This window comes from Equus quagga, unplaced genomic scaffold (assembly GCF_021613505.1).
Source record: "Equus quagga isolate Etosha38 unplaced genomic scaffold, UCLA_HA_Equagga_1.0 73442_RagTag, whole genome shotgun sequence".
In the NCBI taxonomy this organism is placed as follows: Eukaryota; Metazoa; Chordata; class Mammalia; order Perissodactyla; family Equidae; genus Equus; species Equus quagga.
The window spans coordinates 3,627,236-3,649,560 of NW_025802777.1; the positions used below are offsets into that span (position 1 = coordinate 3,627,236).

General features: G+C 39.3%; 1 protein-coding gene across 1 annotated transcript in view; it reads left to right on the top strand.

Moving 5' to 3' along the window:
• Positions 1 to 22,325, top strand: part of LOC124234382 (Down syndrome cell adhesion molecule-like) — a 684,040-nt gene that overhangs the window by 434,020 nt on the left and 227,695 nt on the right. Inside the window, exons 10-11 of the mRNA XM_046651745.1 lie at positions 10,372 to 10,650; positions 18,234 to 18,353. Coding sequence (XP_046507701.1) covers positions 10,372 to 10,650; positions 18,234 to 18,353 — 399 coding nt within the window. The remainder of the gene's footprint in view (positions 1 to 10,371; positions 10,651 to 18,233; positions 18,354 to 22,325) is intronic.

A 22,325-nucleotide genomic window follows, 5' to 3' on the forward strand; every position in this document is an offset into this window, starting at 1 on the left:
AGAGCTTCTGCTGCCTGCATGGGGACACGACCCATGGGCAGTCAGAGTTGCTGGGGCATGGGGAGCTGCTGCTGCCGCCACTGGCATGGGGACAGGACCCATGGGCAGGCAGAGCTGCTGCCAGCATGTTGCTGCTGCCGCTTCTGCTGCAAAGTTGGGTGGAGAGTAAGGCTAAATTTAAGGCATAGGTATGTGAGTTATCTCTTTATAAGACAAAGAATATGTAAAAAAGTTAAAATGGTGTCAGTGCCCGTAGGGTCCGGCCATTGGGTGGTCCCACAAATTTTAGATAAGAATCAAACCGGATTGAGTAAATGGCAGAAGTCACCACTTGAATTTTATCCTCAGCTAAAGACAAAGGAGGATTTGGTGGAGGGGGGTGGGGGTGGGGGGGGGTGGGGTCAGTTACATGAGGTTGCCAGAAAGTAACCAACTTAAGTTCTTGCCTCTGGCATTAAGAGTTTCTAGAGATAAGGCTATCCCCCTTCTTCCTGGGACAGACAGGGAGGCATCTTTACAGATAGAGGTTTCCCTTAGAAATGTAAATGTTTCCCAACAAAGGGGCAAGCAAATTCCACTCCTCGGAGCCTGCTTCTCATCTGTAGTTTTAAATTAAGAAGGCTAAAAATCCTCGTCACTAGGACTAAGGACTAGAATCCACCCCATTCCTTCCACCATATCCCACTGCAGGCGTCTGGTTGATGATAAGATAGGTGAGTCATTTTTCTTGAAAGTACCTTAGAAGGAGATGCTGTGAGTGTTAGTTCTAGTGTTTTTTATCCCCAAATTCCAAGCAGTTCATCTTTTTCCTTCCTTATGTCTAATCTGTATCTTTCTAGCTTATGAAAACAACAGTTTCTGTTTCTTTTCATTGTAATTCTACATTATGCCTTAAGGATTTTTTTTCTTCCTCAAATGTTTTAATTGCATTTTCTCCCATGGACTTAATTTTAAGCAATTTTTGAAAAAAAAAATTATTTTTCTTTACTTTCTATTTATGTTGTCATATTTATGGCTCTACAGTCCTCACAATCTGGTCATCCAAATATCTTGTTTAACCACCATTGTAGAAGAGTTAGCTACTCTTACTCCTGATTTATTCCAGAGTTACGCTATTTTTATGTCAACCATGCTACTCTGTTGGCTGGTAGTCAGCTTATGAGCCCTGTGCTTTAGGCCTCACCTACTGGGAACTCTTTGGCCAGAGTGTGTAGTGTGCATACGTGCTTGGGCATTTATCCATGTATGCACACATGTGTGTTCATTTATATTTGCCATGCTTTCATGTTTTTCTGAGTTGAGTCTTTGGGGTTCCTTGACTTCTAATTCTGGTATTAGCACTGAATTCTTCCTCATTTTAGTTCTATTTCACATATATTTGAGCTTGTGAATAGGCATAATCCCATTTATTTAGAATAAATTAAAATATTAAAAATAAAGACAAAATTTCAGTTCTGGACACTGCCTGAAATTAGGACAGCTAAAGGGGTAAAAACAAACAAACAAACAAATAGACAGATATATTTTTAGGGAATGAGCAGCAATCTTACAATTAAACTTTCAAACTATTTTTTCCCTGCTTCTAGCATCCCTTTCCATTCTGCAGAATAGGAAGAAACTGTTAATCATGTACAGAGAGGTCTTGTTAAAAGAGAACCCAGCACACATATTAATTGTCTTCAGGTCACAACCCAAAATGAATAGAAGCAACATGGATGGATGGATGGAGTATGCAGAGGCAATGTTACAAACAGACTTGCTTTCCTTATTAATAGTAGATCAATTTTTCACTCTACGCAAAGCAAACTTGTGGTTGTTTCTCCAGGAAGCAGTCTCGGAGAGGGCGTTTAGTGTGCAAGGTGTTTATCAGGGAGTGCTTTAACCATCAACATCTGTGGAAGGAGGGAGCGGGAGAAGCATTGGGCACAGGGAGAAGGTGAGCCATAATGCAGGTTGATAATGAAAGGCCCCACTTGACATCACCCCCAGAATCTGGGGCACGTGTCCTTTCTTGAAAAGGAATCTGGGCCACATGTCTCCAGGTACGTCAACGACTCCTGCCACTTACATAGATGTCAAACAGCTATAGATGTGTATCTTAAACACTTTTGCCTAAAAATTTTTTCCTTAAATTGCCCTCATTTTATATAGTGACATTAGCCCAACATTTCAAATAAGAAATGAAAATGATCACAGTGTATGACAAGTCGCATAATTGGACTAGACTTTTGTCATCAAAACAATTTTTAACTCAAAGAATCCTTTTAGTTCTTTGATTCCTGTGATTTCTTTAATTTATTCAGGTAATATCTGGGCAGCTACCGTTAGTGAGATCGAGTAATAATAGGTCACTGCCAAGAGATTGGGGTCTGTAAGAGGCCCTGTGGACAAATAATGATAGCACACAGCAGGAGGCAGCAAATGTCTTGAGAAAAAACAGCAGGATGAGAAACAGAAAATATCTCAATAGGCTGTGGGTAGACGAATAACAAAAACACTGGTTTTACAACAACACCGTCAAAGAAATATGCATGAGATGTTTTAGAAAGAGAGAAGGTGGGCAGCTGGCCAATTCTGGGGGTGAGGTAGAATAGAAAGTCTGGAGTCAAAAAAAATGGTTTCCAAGAGAAACTAAGTTGAGTCTCAAAGGGATCTGGAACCTGAAAAATTCTCCCAAAGAGGTAACAACTGAGTTGAGTTTTCACACTGTTAGATGGTAGGGGTGAGAATGGAGCCAGAGTAAGGCATGGGGACAGAAACAGGGCCAAGGTTCAGTCCTTCAGAGTCAGAGTCAATATGGCTGAAACAAAGAATACTCAATGTAGGCAAATAGTATGACTTGGCCTACAGATAGGTATCAGATCTTGTAGCCTTTGGTACTTCCTGCTTGATCCTAAAGGCAGGGAAGTGATTGAAGCAAAGAGACATACTCACACTGGTGTTTCAAGAAAATTAATCTGGTGGAGGTGTGTAAGATGGATTGTATTGCAGAAAGAGTAAAAAGAAACTAGGAAGATCGGTTCAAACACAACTGAAGAAGTTTTAGTAAAAGTTGATGGTAATGTGTTTGGGGAAAAAAAGGAGCCAGACGCAAGAGATATTGAAAAGTGGAGTAGATGAGACACAGCAGCCCCCGGAAAGTGATTGAAGATAACGAGGGATGTTCCCCTAGGAACACTTTTATTATGCTAGGCTTCTGGCTGTTGGGAGATTTTGCCAGCACTAGTAGGAATAGAGAATTGAAGATGAAGGTTAGATTAAGGGAAACGTGAGACACTTGGTTTGAGATGCGAGGTACTTCTGGGACCTGGAGATGAAGATATTAGCAGACAGCTGAACGAGCAGGCACGAAGCTTGGGAAGGAGTTTTTGGTTGAAAATGTGGATTAGGGAATCAAGGGCATTGAACTGACAACTGCAACAGAACGGGTAGATGAGATCATCAGGGAAATAGAGGAAGGAAGCAAGGCCAGGCCAGGGCATCGAGGTATTAATAATGTTTCCATTAGTATGTGATTAGTAAGGAGTGCACAGTCTCCACTTGAGTTGCTGAACTACTTATTTAAGGTTTTTAATCTCAATCTTACTTGGTATGAATTTTTCAAATGAGGGAGGCACCCATGCTCATTATCCCTTCGCCATGGATCTATGAATTCTTACAAACTCTTATAAAACACTTGTCTGTGTTTTATAAATACCCATAAGAAAGCAGAGATGGTGACAACATTTATTATTCCTGAGAATATAATAATTCCTGCTGATCCACTTAATTAACTTAGACATAATTTCAAATCATATCTACCACATAAATATTGTGTAATTCACTTCTAATAATTGAAAAAAACCTAACACCTCCAATTGGCTATATTGGACTCTTTACTGACTAAAATAAGGGTAATAATTCTACATAGAAAAAATAGCATGCATTGAGAAACAACACCAGAAAAGGAAATAGTTCCAAACCACTGTAAGAATTACAATGCGATCTGAGAAAAGATGTCTTGTATCACAGCAGTATCTACAGCAGATGATATTCTAACGGTAGTAGGTCAAGCGCGCAGGGTCTGCAGGTGTTGACGCTCACCTTGAGTGAGAACTGTGAAATTTGTGAAATCTCTTTGATTTTGCTTTTTTGTTTGTTTTTAATTGTAGACAGTCCTTCAAGTCATGACAGATTCCTTGAACCTGGGACTTTCTGAAACTAGGGTTAATATGGGTGATTTGGTCCCACTGTTTTTTTCTGCCATGAAGAAAAATCTTTCTTTATAATTTAGAATGTGGCCAGAGCTGAGTAGCCTCTGAACCTCTGGTTTACTGTCTTTGCTTATAACACCTGTCTTAAAAGAATGCTAAGCCAAATGGATTCTTCTTGCTTGAGCAAGCCTTAAATTCACAGCTAAATGCACCCAAACCTCCCACTTACCTCAGCCACAGAAATTTAAATGTGGCATTTTCAATCTATAGCTAAAGAAAAATAAATACTTTTAACATGTTTAATTTTTTATGTTTTGCATGGTTTGGGCTGTTGCAAATATGCCCAAGATATAACTCCCCAAGGAAATCTTAGAGACGGACCCAAAAGTTGTCCCCACCACACCACAGGGACAATGACTTACTCCTTCCCTGTCCTTCCCACCCAGCAGCAGGCCAGGGTCCACCCAGATGGCTCACTCTTGCCTTTTATTCCTAGATTGATGTTTGGCTGTCAGTTAATATGAGATCATATTGAAGCCCGCGGGGAGCTTACAGTGAGAGACCGAGAATGGCTTCCAGAGGAGCCCCCGTTTACGTGGGCATGCTTAAGCCTCTGGTTTCTTCAGCACTTGTGGGCTTCAAGGATGCCCTTCTTATCCCCTGCCTCATGCCCTGCTGAGTCTCAGCCTCATGCTCTTGCTCTTCCAGCAGGCACAGGCCCCAGCAGCCTAATTCATGGTGAGCCAGGAGCAGCTCTGGCTGCTGCTGGCCTGAAAGTTGCCCGGCTCAAGAGAACAAGCTCACACAGCAGCTCAGTTAGCACAGATGGTTATATCTGAAAAAGCGAAGTCTTGACTTTAGCTCCCCAACTTGCCCCACCAGTAGGGGGAGAGATGGCTCCATGGAACCACTAGTCCAATTCGTGGGCCCCTACCCTCATTGGGCTATGAAATGGAGCCTCGTCTTTGCCCCTATCATTTCATCATTATTATGTCCTGAATGTAACGCCCTTTCTACTCATAGCTTCAGGATTGTCTAATGATCAGAGTGTAAACACATGTTCATCACCTTTAAAAGGTATTTTCAAAAACTAATATGCAATTAAGATGCACAAGGCACTATTTATTCCACTCGTTGTGGGAAATAAAAAATAAAAACTCCTTACATCTCCTGCCTCCTGGGTCACTCTACTTATGGAAATAGACGTGAATATAGATGACAATACAAATGTGAGTCATACTGTGATACGTTCCATTATAGAATCTTGAGTGGGTGGAAGAATTTAATAGTGCTGTGTGCACAGAGTGGAGACCTATATCACACAGGGTCAGTAATCTACAATTTTGGTATCTAAAGCATGTTGCAACGTAGCAGAATTGGACAAATAACCAGTCTTATGGGTGGAGAGACCATTGAGTGATGTGCTTGACTCACAAGTTGCACATGCTCACCAGCCTCATGGCTTTAGAGCCACAGCTTGTGTCTCCGTGGACAGCACAGAGCTATTAGCCTGGGCAGGTCCCGGGCATGTCCAGCGTGCATGTGAGTGCCTGAGATGGGTAGGTATCTGGGACTGAATTCTCAGAGATGGGCCGTAGGATTGCATTTCTGTAACGAGCAGGATTAGCAGATGCAATTTTTGGACGCTTTGAAGCAGGTAAGATGTTACAAACAAGAAAACTTTCCTAAAGGGTGAGAAGAAAGAGCTTGTTAGACAGAATGGCGACAAGGAGCTGAAAAGATGAAAATATCCATTGCTGTAACTCATACGACTTTGGCTTGAGGAAGGGTCTTTGAGGAGTCTGAGACCAAGAGCTGTCGACCTGAGAATTGTATGGAGGCTCACGGGGTTAAATGACCACTAGAAAAGAGATGACAAATTGTGGAACTGATGAAATTGTATATGGCAATGCAAACAAACCTCAGTATGTCTCAACGTTCATGTAATGTATTTGATTTTTACCAGCGAATTATGAAATTTGGGACAAATAAAAAGTTAGGAAGAGGGAAGACAGAGCTAATTGAGCAGCCTCAGCGTGGCACCTTGGCTCTATGCCTAAGCCCTTCCTCAACCCTCTCACGATTTGTGTTTCATTGTCACCATTTTGCTCATGGAGAAATAGAACCAGAATTAAAGAACCTGGAATCCAGAAGACACCAGCTAGTCACCCAAGATTGACTGACACCTCGCTCACGTTTCTTTCAACATGCCGTACTCCTCTTGGGGGAGAAAATAAAAAATCTTTTTTCCCCTATGAAGAAGAATATACAATTAATTTTTGAGGGAGAAGACACAGAGCTATATTAGCCTGACAACATTCTTGTTAAGGATTTAGAAAGAATAAGAGTCTAAATTAACGTTTGGCAGCATTCCATGGCTCTGAACTGACTCAGAGAAAGGAACTCCCACCCTTGTGGAGAATGAAATAAACAAACCTGGTAATAAGTTACATTTAGCAGATATTTACATACTTTGCGTAGAAAGGTTATATCAAAACCTATTGCAGGTCACATTCAGAACTTCTGCTCCTGTAATGTTACAAGCTGTCACTGTCAACAAGATTCAGAGAATTTACCCTAAAATGTGATATAATGAGCCACATGAAATAAGCAGTCTGTCTCAAACAGGTGATTTGGTTTTACCAAAAACTATTACAAGAGTTTTTGAATCACTTGGTTTACTTTTTGCCTCCAATTTATACCTTATGTATATAAAATATACGATTTTGCACCTTTTAGAAAATTTCTAAGCATTTTATACAGCAGACTTAGGCTTCATGACCGAAGCCAGGGAGGCAGCGTATGTGTGAGAAGTAATATCTTGGCAAATAGATCTGATGATTAAGTTTGCATAAAAAAAGTGCATTCCGATGTAATGTGCAAGCAAAACAACAAATAACGAACCTGACTTTTGATACTATTCTGGGAAAATGACTTTTCCCTCTAATTAAATCCTTCCTCTTATCATGAAAATTTTTATTTTAACTATTTTGGATAGTTTTTACTTTGTAAATATGTTTTAAAATATTTTAGAGATATCTTTTTTTACATTTAGTATGTAAACTATAACTCATGATTCAGTCTTATTTATGGACTATGATTTTTTATTAATTACAAAAAAGCTGGCTATTAAGGACAGCGTGCCCCAGCACAGAAGGTGCGCCACCTGCTGTGAGCGTTGCCTTCTTCTGTCTATTCTTTACAGTTTGCCATCAGTATCTTGCCCTCTTGGCTTTCCAACTGTGGCTTCTTACTGAGCCCTCATCAGCGTACCTGAATTCTCAGCATCTGGTTTAGCCTAAGAAAGGAGATAACTAAGAGTGCTGTGACACTGAAAAGATGACATTCCAAGCAAGGGATTTTCCTTTGAGTGACGTGTGTGAGCATGAGTGCATCAGTTTTCTGACGTTTGTTTCCCCTGCATTAGACGCAACAGTCTTCACTTTCAGCAGTGTTGACGTACGCTAAACTTTCTGAAATTTACTTCTGTAACTATACTTGTATTCCTTAGAATTCAACAAACGAATGAATTATAGATATTTTGGAATTATAGAAAGTACAGGTTTTGCTTCCATTTTCTTTTCCAGCTCTGATTTCTCTGTAGTTACTTCTTTCCTCTGTTCTTGAAAAACAGTATGCACACGCCCTTTCTCTTGCCTACAACTTTCTCCTGCTGTAAGAAGACATTCTTACTTTGAATAATTAGTGACAGCCTACACCTTATGTTGTTTTCTTGTTAAATTGATTGGTCAAAAATATGCTATGTCTTACCTTTCTTTCTTGATCTGGGAAATGGAAAGTAAGTCCTTATATATTTCTTCTCCCTATTATAAGCGATAAGAGAAATTGAGTCCTTTCCCTTAACCAATAATCTTGCAATTTAACTGTTTTGATTTTTCCTCATTGTAAAGGCTTATGAAATAGAACCAATGCTAAGAAACTGATTCAGTTGCCTGCGAACGTTTGTGAGCCCTGTGCTGACACACTCGCTCCTTGCAGTGGCACTCTTGGTCCTACCAATAGGGAAACTGAGGCACAGAGCGGGGTTGATAATGTTAGTAGCACAGCTGAACTTAAACCCACACGGCCTGGCTCCAAAGTTCTTATCTTAGAAAAACCATGTGCAATATATATAATGAGCACCAAGCCAAGTGGGTGCCTAGATTTGTCTGAGTAGACTGACAACCAAGTTTCTGTGTGTAAGAAGCTAAAGAAGAGGAAATGTATGTATTTTTATTTTTAAAAAGTCAGATTATTAAGTGTTAGTAATATTTGCATATATAATAAACACTTATGTCATTTGGGGTAAGATTTAGAGAAATGCAAGCAACTTGGCTAAAAGTTGGCACTCTCCCCACCCAGTGTCAACTATGAATAATCACAGTTGAATCCAATTTTTAAAGCAAACTAATCCAGCTTTTCTTTCTAACAGCACCAGGTAGAACTTCACCCTGAGATCTTTTCTTAGCGTCAGATCAACTCAGTGCAGACCCAAAGCTCCAACTTTACACTGAGAAGCCACAGCAGTTTTGACATTGAATGCACTTGGTACCTTCAGCTATTTTTCTTTGTTTGTTTGTTTCTCTGGTCAAGACCTAACTTGAGCCATCTGCTTACTCATTCTTCTAACTCCAGCTGTATTTGCAGTTCTGAGTTCTAACTCCCAACCACTCTGGGAAGCTTATAGTAGTAATAATAATAATGTTAAATAGCAGAATAGCCATGGCTACACTCTCTTGATATCCACTGCATATGACTATGCATGAAAGCTCCACTGGGCAGAGGCTGGTGTATTATGGTCACTGTGGTATGCCCAACACACAGTGTTGTCAATCACAGGTGCTCAATACACACTTCTTGAGTGAATGAATGAATGAGTGGTTTCCATTCAGACTTTTCTCAGCTGGATCTCTTATATCTCTCCCAAGCTGAACCTGAAATGAACCTATAGTTGATTTAATAAACAAAGTGAGTAGACATTCTGCTATTTGCTAACTTCATTCTGTAAAATTTCCTAGTATAATGTCTGGTTTATATTAGGTCATTGAGTGCTTAATAATCTTAGTTTGCAATCTTGCTTATTTCCAAGCCCCTGAATAAAATAAATAAGGTCTGAGCCCTCACTCTGCAATGAACTAGTTTTATGACCAAGGACAAAGTAACATCTTGAGTCTCAGTTTCCTCATCTACAAGGTGAGGCTATGAATAACCACCCCATAGGCTGATAGGAAGAGCATGTTGATAACTTGCCTATGACTCTATGATTAATAAGTAACAGGTAGATTTCAAACTTGGCTCTCTGGCTCCATATTAAGCATCTTATGATGCTGTTACCCTGTGAGGCCATCTAGGAAGGAGCTGAGAAAGAGTGGTCTTGGGGCAAGAAAGATAAATAAGAGTTTATCATGGAAATTAAATCTGGAAAGAGCTTTCCAGACTGAGCTTGGCCCTTTCGGCAGCTGGCCAAGCTGAAGGTTATAACCTTGTCCTCATTAGCAACACATCTCAACACTCAGAAAACTGGCCATGGACCAGTTCATAATTTAGGGTTATGTATGCAGAATGTGTAAAATTGAGGGGTATGGAGTAAAGATGTGGCTATCTTAACATAAAATAAATCTTTTTAATTAACATTTGCTATTAGTTGGATGTAAAAAAACGTTTAACATAATAAAAATGTAGTCTCTGCTTCTTCAACAGGCTTAAAGTGTGTCTATTAATAAAGCATGAAACAGATTGAAGGGAGAACAGAAATTGTAGTGCTAAAATTAGTGACGCAGGAAAGAAATGTCCTCTTGTACACATCATGGTTAAAAGCTTCTAAGGGAAAACCAAACCCAAACCCTCTTTCACAGTATTTACACTGAAGAGCATAGAGTCTGAAATATTTTATTTCAAAAATAGTTATTGAATCTTTTAAATGTTTATCAAAATAAGTTAGATTAAGCATGTATGCTAAAGTACATCAAGCCATGCTTTTCATTTAGAACGATGAGAAAATTCAAATAACAGGAGCACAATTTCAAATCTTCTACTGGCTCATATACTGATATGCTACAGCGATGATTGCATGACTCCTTCAATGTCATGCAAATGGGTTAAAGGAAAAGACAATGTAGTATATTGACGCAGTTCCTTATCATCTTTTCTCTGTTACTTTTCTTTTCTTTTCTTGCAGTTCCACCTTTTATCCAACCTTTTGAGTTTCCAAGATTCTCCATTGGACAGCGGGTCTTCATCCCATGTGTTGTGGTCTCAGGGGACTTACCCATCACCATCACCTGGCAGAAGGATGGCCGGCCAATCCCAGCGAGCCTCGGGGTGACCATTGACAACATTGACTTCACAAGCTCCTTGAGGATTTCTAATCTATCCCTGATGCACAATGGGAATTACACCTGCATAGCCCGGAATGAGGCAGCAGCTGTGGAGCACCAAAGCCAGCTAATTGTGAGAGGTAGGGAGAGAGACATGGGATGCGTGACATTGAGCAATCAAATTCAACAGCGCTCACAGATGGCGTCGGCTTGAAATATTATGAAAATAGCTAGAGTTCATGGAATTCACTGTTATTCCGTTAAAAAAAACACAACTCTAGAAACCAACTATGAACTTCCCTAAACTGCAAACCAAGGTTTTATTTACCTAAAATTTGAAGTTTCAAAAAATCAGCAGTGAAGAGATGTGTGAATGAGGAGGTGAGAGCCATAGGACTTAATTTGTGATATAGGGCTTTCCTGCATTAACCCAATGGTTTTTTGAGGACCAAAGTCCATTTGCTCTTGCTGTATTGTATCTATTTTATATAGCCCTTTTTATAGTATTAGCATTTAGGTTGATGGTTTTAAAAGGTAATATTTGTCAAAGCCGTATGTCACAGTTCTTCTAAAGAGTGGAAAATAGCTTTTTGTATTTTTTGTTTTAGTTTTAGAAATGTGGTTTTCTTTGTTCCTCTCTTCTGTTTAGCATTAAATCTCTCATCATTTGGAGAAGTTGTTGCAGCATTTATTAAATTAAGCAAACCTTGGTAATGTTAATGAAAAAAGTTTTAAATAGGGTCGTTTAACTTGTAGAAAACATTGGCAAGAGTCTCAGTACTCCTAAAATGTAAGCATTGGTCTTGTTTCAAATCTCTATTCAAGTCACCAAATTCCCATTGAGTATCATACTCCTCATCTGCAAAAAGAGCAGCTAGTGTTCTCGAAAGTCTGCTGAGCGTAGATCTTCTGTGCTTTTATGATTCCCCAAGAGCTATATGAGTTAATCTACATTATGATATTCACCCACATTGCAAAAGTGGCAGTGTGAAATTAAAGATTTATATTAATGTTGATTATTTGCAGTTTAAAATTCCCCAACATTGGGTTCTCAGTGTAATCATTGGGAGGTGAAGATTTCCATTATCTTCAGGATAGTCAACAGATCTGAGTAGACTTTTTTTTTTTTGATGAAGAAGACTGGCCCTGAGCTAACATCCATTGCCAATCTTTCTGTTTTTGCTTGAGGAAGATTGTCCCTGAGTTAACATCTATGCCAATCTTCCTTTATTTTGTATGTGGGACGCCACCACAGCATGGCCTGATGAGCAGTGTGCAGGTCTACACCAGGGATCCGAACCCCCAAACCCAGGGCCGCCCAAGTGGAGCATGTGAATTTAACCACTATGCCACTGGGCCAGCCCCAGAGCAAACTCTTTCTTAAGCAATAGAATCCCATGTCCTTCTTTAGTCCTTACATCTTGTCCTCATGACACCTCTCCTTCGTTTCTGGCTGAAAAGTAATGCACTTTCTATCTATTTGCAACAACAAAAAAAGTGAAGCATACTTAGAATTCAATACTTTATATCTGTGAAGTAGATTTTCCCTGAGAGAACAAGTAAGAAAATATATCTTCGGTTAGATACAAACTAGAGATACAAATGATATTTTTCTTTCTGCTTTGTGCTCTGAGTATCAGCATTGGGATATATGAATTTTTTCTCATTTTTTGAAGATAAATCAAAATGAGAGCCAACCTAGTATGTGTTTCCCATGCATTTTCTTATAAGAGGAATTGGCTCTGACTATCACTGGTGAAGGGCAAAGCAGTGCATCAGCCTGTCCCCTATGTAATCCGCTCTGAAGGATCCAGGTCAGAGAACAGAAATGTTAGATAAAAATGTACACAAGCATTCTGTGTATCACTTGCCTTTTCAGGAAAGGCAACTGGACTTTTCTGACCAAACCAAAGGTCAGGTGAACTGAGATCGAGCCTAGCCATTTGGGATAATGTAGTTGATCGCAATCTGATTAATGGCTCCATGTGGTGGTTCTTCAAATATGTTCAATGAGCTTCTGTGAAATTAACATTAAATCACCAGTTAGATGATATAATGCTGAGGAAGGAACTGTGTCTCACAAGCAGGTCAGTGGCTGGAGACATAGGCAAGGACAAGATAATGTGGGTTAGAGTATGTGACCCATGGCTTACACTGGCAGTGGACCAATGATCGCCCTAACGTCATGCTCAATTGGGTGACCTTGGCATTAATGAAGCCACTTGGAGGGAAAGTACTGGACTTAATGACAAAACATACCTGCCATTTGGTTCCTATTATTGGCTCTGTGCCACTGAGGGGAAAGCTGCCAACACAATGATTTCCTATCTGTGATTTCAAAGGAGGTCAATTTTCTCACACTTGTTTATACCTTATGATGGGTCTGTTGTTTCCGGCTTTTAATGATGAGCTGCCATATAGCAAAATAAACACACTATTTAAAAGGTCTCTAGCTGACCTCTATTTGGCAGGAAAAACAAAAATTATACAAGGCCACTATCTTGTTGCCATGTTTACTGATCCAATTTTTGATGCCATATTCATGTTACTACTTTACTACATTCATCCATTCATTCTTCCAACAAATATTTATTAAGCACCTATTTTATAATATGTTCTGAGTGCTTGGGGTACAGTGGTGGTCAATACAGAGATACCAAGTCCATGCTCCATAAAACTTAGATTCCAGTGGAGGAGAGAGACAATGAACAAACAGACACATAATGTCACATATCTATATGCGGTATGAAAAATAAGGCTTAGTAAGAGGATTGAGAGTGATAGGGATGGGAATGATATTTTAGGTAGGACGGACATGGTAAGCTTCTCTGAGGAGTTTTTTGAGCAGAGACTTGACGAAAGTGAGGGGGTAACTCACAGGAGTGAGTTCCAAGCAGAGAGACCAACAGGTACAAAGACCCTGAGTCAGAAGTGAGTTTTGCATGTTTGAAGGACAGCAAGAGAACAATGGGCTCACTGTTCACTAAGGGACAAGGGAAAGGTTTGAAGGCAGGGGCCAGGTCATCTATTCTGAGTGTGAGGGAAGCCATTGGATTTTAGTTTCCAGTGTCATAAATTAAATCTTAGCTAGATTTTGATCGATTACTGTCTTAACTAAATGCCATCCAGTAGAGAATGGCAATATTTATCTACACAGTTGTCCCCCTCCCAGCACCACCAGATAGCCCCCAGTTTTACCTTCAATAAAACTGAATTCCTGTCCCTGTTGACAGCTAGGGAAACCTACATCCATTCTTTGGAAATATATAGCTACACAGAGGCCATGAATTCCAAATAAAAAACACTGGACTCCATCTAAGATTGAAAAATACCTGACCTGTTATAAACATACCATTCCTCCCTTAAAAACAGCAAAAATAATTCTTCCCTTTAATAAATAGACTGAGCCAAAGATCACTGTATGTTAAACAACCCTCATTTTAGGCATCATTAACAGGAAACTCTCTCAAAGAAATCTCTTTGAGTCTTCAGATGCTGTCACACTACATAGGTTCCATGATAGGATTGGGGTATTTTAGAACATATATATCTCAAATTACACTTTGACAGGGGAGAGGTCAAGGGATAATGTGCAAGTAATTATGATTCAGACAAATGTATGGCAGTAATGGTCTACATTGCCTTTTGGGGACGTGACATCATTATTTGGTTCGACATATTCCTTCCATCTCTTTAATCACCCTCCTGCCCACTGGAAAAGTATCTCTATTGGAAAGCCAACTAGATTGGCAAATATGCTCACTAAAACATACCAAATAAAGTGTTATGCAAATAAAAAGGAAACCAAAATATAATTTAGAAAAAACAAACCAGCAATTTTGGAGAATTATAACCCAGACAATATAGAGTATTCAGTCTTTAGGTCCTATCATGAGTTTTGGCCCAAATTGCAGTAATCCCAATGGCTCTGCATCCTTCTACCTCCAGTTCTGTATCTCCGTGGCCAGCATCCTCCTATAGTGTCCTCTGATTTCTTCCCTCAGATGCTGCTTCTTGGTTTATCCTACTCAAAGACCTTGGACATTGGCATCACTCTGATCTGAGTTGTTAACTTGGCCATGCTACTTTGGACAAAGTCTATTTCCCGATTCTTTAAAACTGGGATAATAATATCCATTTATTCATTTGTCCATTCAACATATATTTTCAGAGTGCTTTCTGTGTTACAGTACTGTGTACGTGCTTGGGGTACAATGATCTGCAAGGGAAGAATGGTTCTTGTTCTCACAGGATGTACAGCCAGATGTGGAAGACGGGCAGTTAAACCAGTGATACCAAACAAGTGTGGTAAAGGCTATGACAGGGTAACACTGGGTTTTGTGGAGGCACTTAATCTCATCCGCAGCATCAGAAAAGCTGTCCCAGACTAAGTGGGATTTGAGCTGAGATGTAAATAATAATAATTTATAATTCAGTAAAGAAAGAAATGCATAGCATGTGTGAAGATTGAGTACCAAGAGTGATTGTGGGGACTGGAGAATAGATAGGATTTTAGAATGGCTGGAGCAAAGACTGCAAGAGGGGAATCTCAAGAGGTAAAGCTGGAGACTTAGGACCCATATCAGTCAACCTAGGACCCAATCATAAAGAGCTTTCAAACTCTTGTGAGAGTCTGCACTGTATCAAGGGACAATGGGAAAGCACTGATGATTTTAATCAGAGAATTCACATCATAGAATTTATGTCTTAGAAGGATTCTTCAGGCCACTTTGTGGAGAATGGATTCAAGTGGGACAGTAGGTGGCAGGTATACTAGTTAGGGATATATTTCAGAAATCCAGATAAGAGCCATTGGCCTTGTCTCAGGTTAAGTCCTTCTGAAAGCAGAGTGTGAGGTATAGAATTGGCTGCAGATCACTTGTTTGAGATGGAATTCCTGGATCCCAGAGTGAAAGAGTGGGGGAAAATGAGATCAGAAAAAGAGGGAAAAATCAATAAAAGTTCATTTAATGAGCTAGTTGCTGCTGTGGGCAACTGGGGCTCATTATTTCTGGGAACTCTCTGAGGAATCATGTAGAATAGTGGTTCTCACAGCATGGTCTCTGGACCAGCAGCCTCAACATCACCTGAGAGCTTATTAGAAAGGCAGAATCTTGGATCCCACCTCAGACCTACTGAGTCAGAATTTCTGGGGATGGATTCAGTAATTTGTATTTTAGTCAGTTCTTCAGGTGATTCTGATAGTCTCTAATGTTTGAGAAGCACAGGCATTGAACATGCCTCAGAATTGACCCATGGGATGGGAGGCTGGAGAGGCAGGGCATTTATCCCAACTCTGGTCCCTCATTGGTGGAAGACTGTCTCCCACATTTCGGGGTTGCACCCATGAAGGTGAATAAGCGTTTGTGACTTCAGAGGAGGCCCTGAGACAGCAAAGAGACACTCATGCTCTTGCTGTGGTATCCTGGCAAGGTGCGTGGAGCCATCCAAACTAGGGGTGCTGAAACCAGATAAATGGAGAACGTGTGACATTTCACCACACACTGTCTACCCATCATGAGTAGGGCATGGCAGTGAAAATGAAGAGAATTTGAGGATATGTGATACGTTTCCAAGGAAGAATCATCAATACTTGATATAAGGAGATGAAAGAGGGGCATATGAAAGATAATTCTCGACTTTATGGGCCATTTCAATTTGTAATTACCTTATACCTAAAATACGTCAATGGTTGTTTCCCATGTAAACCTCTATGATCAGTTTTTAATAACATCCCTTTGGATTAGAACCAAATTGAGGGTAAGGGTCATGGATGAGTTATAATTAGACATTCTTCCAGGGGAAATGAGTTACCCTGCCCACTAGACAAGTATTCCCTGCTCTTAGCAAAACTTGAGCCAAATAGACATATAATGTAGATGATTGCATATTTACCTTTCACCCTGGGCAGAATAATTCTGACATGATGTCTTAAACTTTATAATCTATCCTTGAGGTTGATTGATTATTTTTACTAAAAAACTTGCTCTATAAACCCTCTAGCATTTTTCCTAGAAGTAATTTTCTCGCCATGAGACAGACATCCCTTATCACCTTATTTTAAATATATTTACATTATATTGAATACATTTGTCTCAGAATACCATCTAAATGAAGTAAAATTGCTTACCAGTTAAGCAATATTGAAGATATCCATTAGCTGTATAAATTATTTAATTTGCAAGTTGGGAACTGTGTGTGTTAACCATATGTTAAAGCTGGACATACACGCATTTACTAAATTAACGAACGCTCCCATAGCACTTGATATCTTCCAGGCACTGTTCAGATAACTTTCATAATCTTCATTCATTTTATCCCCATACCAGTCCTATAAAGTGAGTACTGTAATTATCCCCAATTTACAGATAAGGAAACCAAAACCAAGAGATATTTGATTACTTGCAAAAGATCATCTAACTGGGAGTAGCAGAGTGTGAGATCAAGGCCGAGTGTTTAGCCCTTGGCTCTCTACTCCTAGCCGTGATTCTCTGTTGTCTCTTCCAGAAACACAGCAGTGAGTTCCATCTTTAACTGATTCTTGTGTCTTGATATCGTTCCCTCCTCCTAGGCTGTTTTACAGGCAAAGTGATGTTCACTGTGACTCATATCGTTTCAATGTGCTTCTAAGCTCCTAGATAATCCAGACTCTAACCTTCTCCCCAGTCCATTTCATGTGGTGGCTGGAATCCCTGTCTATCTGTGGCACATAGGTCCACATTTATGCTCAAAATGAAGAATTCTGGAAATTGCTAAGCATACAAGATAGTCTTACCAGAAACTGTGGAGAGAAGTAAAAGAACACCTACATTCGCTAAGCATCTAAGATATGGTGGACATAATCCGTCTCCTCTCACATAATCCTATGACTGCCTCATTGAAAATCCATCCTATAATTAATCACTGATCTGCTGGAAAAGATTCCAGGATTCTAACATCTTCAGATGGTACCTTTCCTAGGGGAATCTGTATCTTCTCCTATCTGAGAGAGGACTTGAATACATTTAAAATCTCAGTGACTTAGCTCAAAGCATTTGCTCTCCCTTGGCAGGTATGTTTTAAGCAGAGCGCATGCATCTGTTTCAGATAGGGAGGGATTTTTTTCAGCACCTCACAAAAACTCACTAATAAGCAGTTACTTAATATGCTTAAAATGTAATATTTTATACATATGCTTTAAATCCATCATGGTGTCTCATTTGAATTGGCCTCTATAGACCCCTTTTGGCCCAGAAATGTACTGACATCAGGAATAATGGTCTATGTGTCTTCCTCAAAGTTTTGAGAAAAGTTCAATACCATGTTGTATTCTTGATTGCTTTTAGGGAGTGCCTATTATTTCTCCCTTTATCTCCTCGCAGAGGAAGAATAGATATCAGATGCTTTAAATGGTTCACACCCGATGGATTCATGGAGATCTTCCATAACACAAATCAAAAACAGAATGTCACATTCCCTGGGTTTCGTCAGACTCCCACACTTGAGAGTCCAGTGTTCCTCAATGCAAAGTAACTTCCATCTGCATACGCTTATTGATACGAATAAGAAAAATTGCCTACACTAAGAATGCCTCCCTAATCACAAACAATGTATTTTATTTTTTCATAGACGTAAAACATTCTTTGTATTTTAATGTCCATTAAAATTCTTGGATTTCTTAAAATCACACCTTTACTTAGTTGTGGTCTTGTCTGAATTACTGATGACGTTTCTCTTTTTTCAGTTCCTCCCAAGTTTGTGGTTCAACCACGGGATCAGGATGGGATTTATGGCAAGGCTGTCATCCTCAATTGCTCAGCTGAAGGTTATCCTGTGCCCACCATCGTGTGGAAGTTCTCTAAAGGTATGAAGTTACTTGATTTGTTTGTTATCTCCCAGAAGTACATTATATTCTAAACGATTAGATGAGCGTTTCTTCTAGAGATGTTTCTTGCAACTAGATATGTCCCCATATCTACCAAGTCAGTCCTTCTCTCACATATACCCCTACTAGGCCACCTATGGGTTTTTATTCAGACCATGAGAGTGTTTTTGCATAACGTGTCCTTGGAAAGACCATAGAGGGGAAGCAGGTTATTCCTGTAAGGTATTTCAGCACCTAGGAGAGTTCCGCCTTGCCTACCCTATGTTAGATAACCAGGCTCTCCTTGAAGACCACTGCAAACCCATACGCGTAGAGATACAAGTATAAATTGTCAGAATTACTCCTTGTTGGAAAATTATTTACTTAATATTCAGACATATGAGATTAAGTGGTTTTTGAAGGTCAAAGATGAAATTATTGATTTTTTTTAACCTGGATACATTAGATATAAAAATTACGTATCATCTCCTTCATAGGTTCTTTTTAAAAAACATTCAAAGTTTCAATCCTAATCATGTTTTTTCTTCAAAGGCAAAGCAGCATTTCTCAGTTTTAAGGTAACACCTTAAGCAATACATTAGAAGTGTGTAAACTGGAAATCAATGGGGGAACTATTCTAGACACTGTAAAAATAAATTACATTCATTTTATCATCTTTCTGGGAAAGATTCTTTAACTGTGCTTATGAAAGTATTGGAAATTCTCTTTCTTTTCTCATTCATGCATCTTGACTTGGTAATTTATTTATTAAACAGTTAATACTGGTGGGATAAATAAACAAATAAATAAACAAATCATTTTTTTTCTTGCAATCTAAGACCTAACAAATGTGGTATGTTGCGTTTCCTTATTATGAAAGTAACAACAATTGAAGGAAAGCAAATAGCATGCTTGCCACAATCCTTTCTGGTGTATTTCCTTTGAAGAAGAAGAGGGAAGAAAGAGAGTGCTAGACACTGTTTGTTTGGGGAGAGAATCGATTAATTTTTTTTTAAAAAGTCCCTGAGGCCACTCCTTTGTTGTACATCATATACATTGTCCATGTGAAAAGTGCTTTATTCAAAAATAAAAGCCTGTTATTCAGAGTAACTGCCCATGTGATTTTTTATTTTAGATTATACCTGAAGCCCCATGTTACATTATATGGAAACAAACAGCATACATTTAATTTCGTTTATATAGGTGTGCATATATGGTATTATGAACATTTTCTGTGACACTTATCTTCTTCAAAATTATTTCTAATACTTGCCATTGTGTGGATGTTTTCTGTCTCTTGTTTAGGTTGTGTCCAGTTCCTCTCTACTATAGACACTGCAGCAATGAGTATCTTTGTATGTTAATTCAGTGTGCATATATGAGATTGTTTCTTGAGGCAAATTACTAGAAGTGAAATACCAGGACAACATTTAAGGCTCTGGGTCTGTACTGGCCCAGGGCCTGTTGGAAAATATTAGGGCAATTCACATACCAACCAGCAGTATGAGGCTGTGTGTGTCCTGCATCCTCACCAACCTTATAGTATCTTTTTTTTCTTAATATTTACAATGTGACGGGTGCAATGACTTCCTGCTTTCATTTGCATATTTAGATTACTATGACGTTAAAAATGTTTTATCTTATGTTTATTGACTATTTCTGTTTCCCCTTTGGGGAATTTCTTATTCTTGTTTCTTGTACGCTTATCTCTATGTCTTATTTATTTGTAAGTGTTTTTCACAGATTAAATAACCTTTTGTCTGTCACAGATGTTACAAACATTTTATTTCTTCCCATCTCTGATGTGCAAATTCAGTTACAGCCTTTTTATCTTTAAATTTAATATGCAATATAAAGTCATCAAAGAAAATATCAGAAACTGCAGCAAATTTTTAAAAAGCTAAATTTCTCCCAATTAACATCACTAAAAGATAACTGAAGGTAACTACTGTAAATGTTTTTTTCTAGCCTTTAAAACCTGTCCTCAGGAAAAAAATATGTATATCTATAGATAAACATGTAAGTTTGTGGTTTAAAAAAAATTTTGATCATGTGGTTCTTCCTGATTTATAATCTTCTTTACTCAGTTAACAGTATGATATGAGTGTCTTTCCATGTCAACAAATATGAGTGTTCAATATGACTTTTAAATGTCTGTGTAGAGTTTATATTAATACGTCAATAAGGACATCTAACTGTCTCTTTCCTTTGTTAAGATTGAGTTCAGTGACTCCACGCCACAAAGGTTCACTCTTTCTCATAAGAGGAGTGTGGACATAGATAGTTCAGGACCAGTTTGTCTTCTCCCCTATGTCATTAAGGACTCAAACTGCTTATATCTTTCTGTTCTGCCACTGCCACTCTTAGCAAGCATGTCCCACCATCAAAAAATGGCCTCTGAGCTCCAGTGGCCACATCCACATTTCTGCAGAAGAGGAAAAGCAAAGTGCTGCCTTTCCCACGTGAGTTAGCTCCCTCTAAGGACCTCTCCGGAATGCGTCATGAGTCAATTCTGCTAACATCTCTCTGGCTCACTGGCCAGGTCACCCCTGGACATAGGGAGTCTGCAAGCTGTGTTGTAGCTAAGCACACGGCCAACATGAATACAACTTGTGCTATTTCACTAAGAGGGGAGGATGGACACTTGGCACCTAAGTGTGTCCAACTCTCTTGTTGGATAGTGTGTGTTTTTTCCAGTTTTTCACTGTTATAAAAATGTCACAATAACTTCCATCTCATTGATCTTTGTACATGTGTCAATTTTTTCCCTGGGGATAAATTTCTACAAGTAGAACTGATGGCTCAAAGAGTAAGCAATTTCTAGAGCTTTCAATATGCATTGGCCACTTGCCAGATTTTTATTCATTTCCTTGCCCCCCTGCTGTCTACAGTAGTGCCTGTTTCTTACAACCAAAATAATACCAGGTGTTATGCTTGTTTTTTAGTATTTTCCAATAGTAGTGGGAAATTGTATATTATTATTTTAATTATGCAAGTAATGAAGATTTTTCTTCAGGAAAACTTATTATTGCTTATGGAACATGTTCCCAGTAACCAAATATTCACGAAGAGCATAAGCTCCCTTTTATGTGATAAAAAGGATTCAGACAAAACAGACTCGGGTTGTTTCTCTGAGAGATGCAAACATTTAATCCTGGAACTGCAGAATTCCAGAGTAAATCTCAGTGGTTTAAGAGCAGCTATTGCAGAAATGAAACAATCTTTGCTGAAAAATAATGTTATTACATTTTTGACCTTGGGTCTGGGTAAAGGAAGTCTAAGGCATTCCATTCTGTCTCCTGAATTTTTTTCTTTTACATGAACAAATGAAGCTTCTTGTCTAAAAGAGATTAAAAAAAATCAGGACTTAATGCCATAGTGGGCCTCACCTGTGCTCCCAGAAATTCACAGCTAAGCAGATGTTTGTCATTTATAGTGAAGAGAATGGGTGTTAATCGCTGTCCTAGGGACCAGGGCCATCCCCTTGTTAGCTGCTGAGGGCCAAAGAGAGGCTACTAACATAAGAGATAGCCAGTGCACCAGCCCAGGGCCTGCCTGGGCATCCTTAGCTCTCTGCCTGCCTATAGACAGGGCCACTTCTGACCTCCAGAGAAGCTTTGGTCATGGGAATGTCCAAGGACAAGAGTCAGAGCATGCCTGGGTGTGGTGGGTGGGAAAGGAATGGAGAGTAGTTTGCATTTAAAACAGAGTTGTCAGGAAAGGCCCTAGGAGAAGGTAATGTTTGAGCAAAGACTTAAAAGAGATGGGAGATGAGCTGTGTGCACATCTACAGGGAAAGCACTGAAGGTCAAGGGCCCAAGTAGTTCCAAAGCCAGGGGAGGAAGCGGGTTTATGCCTCAAATGTTACAGAAACACCAAGAAGGACACAGAAGCTGGGGCAGAGTGAGTGAAAGCAGATCCTAGAGGTCCCAGGAGGTCAGATTCCTGAGCAATCATTGTAAGGATGTAGTT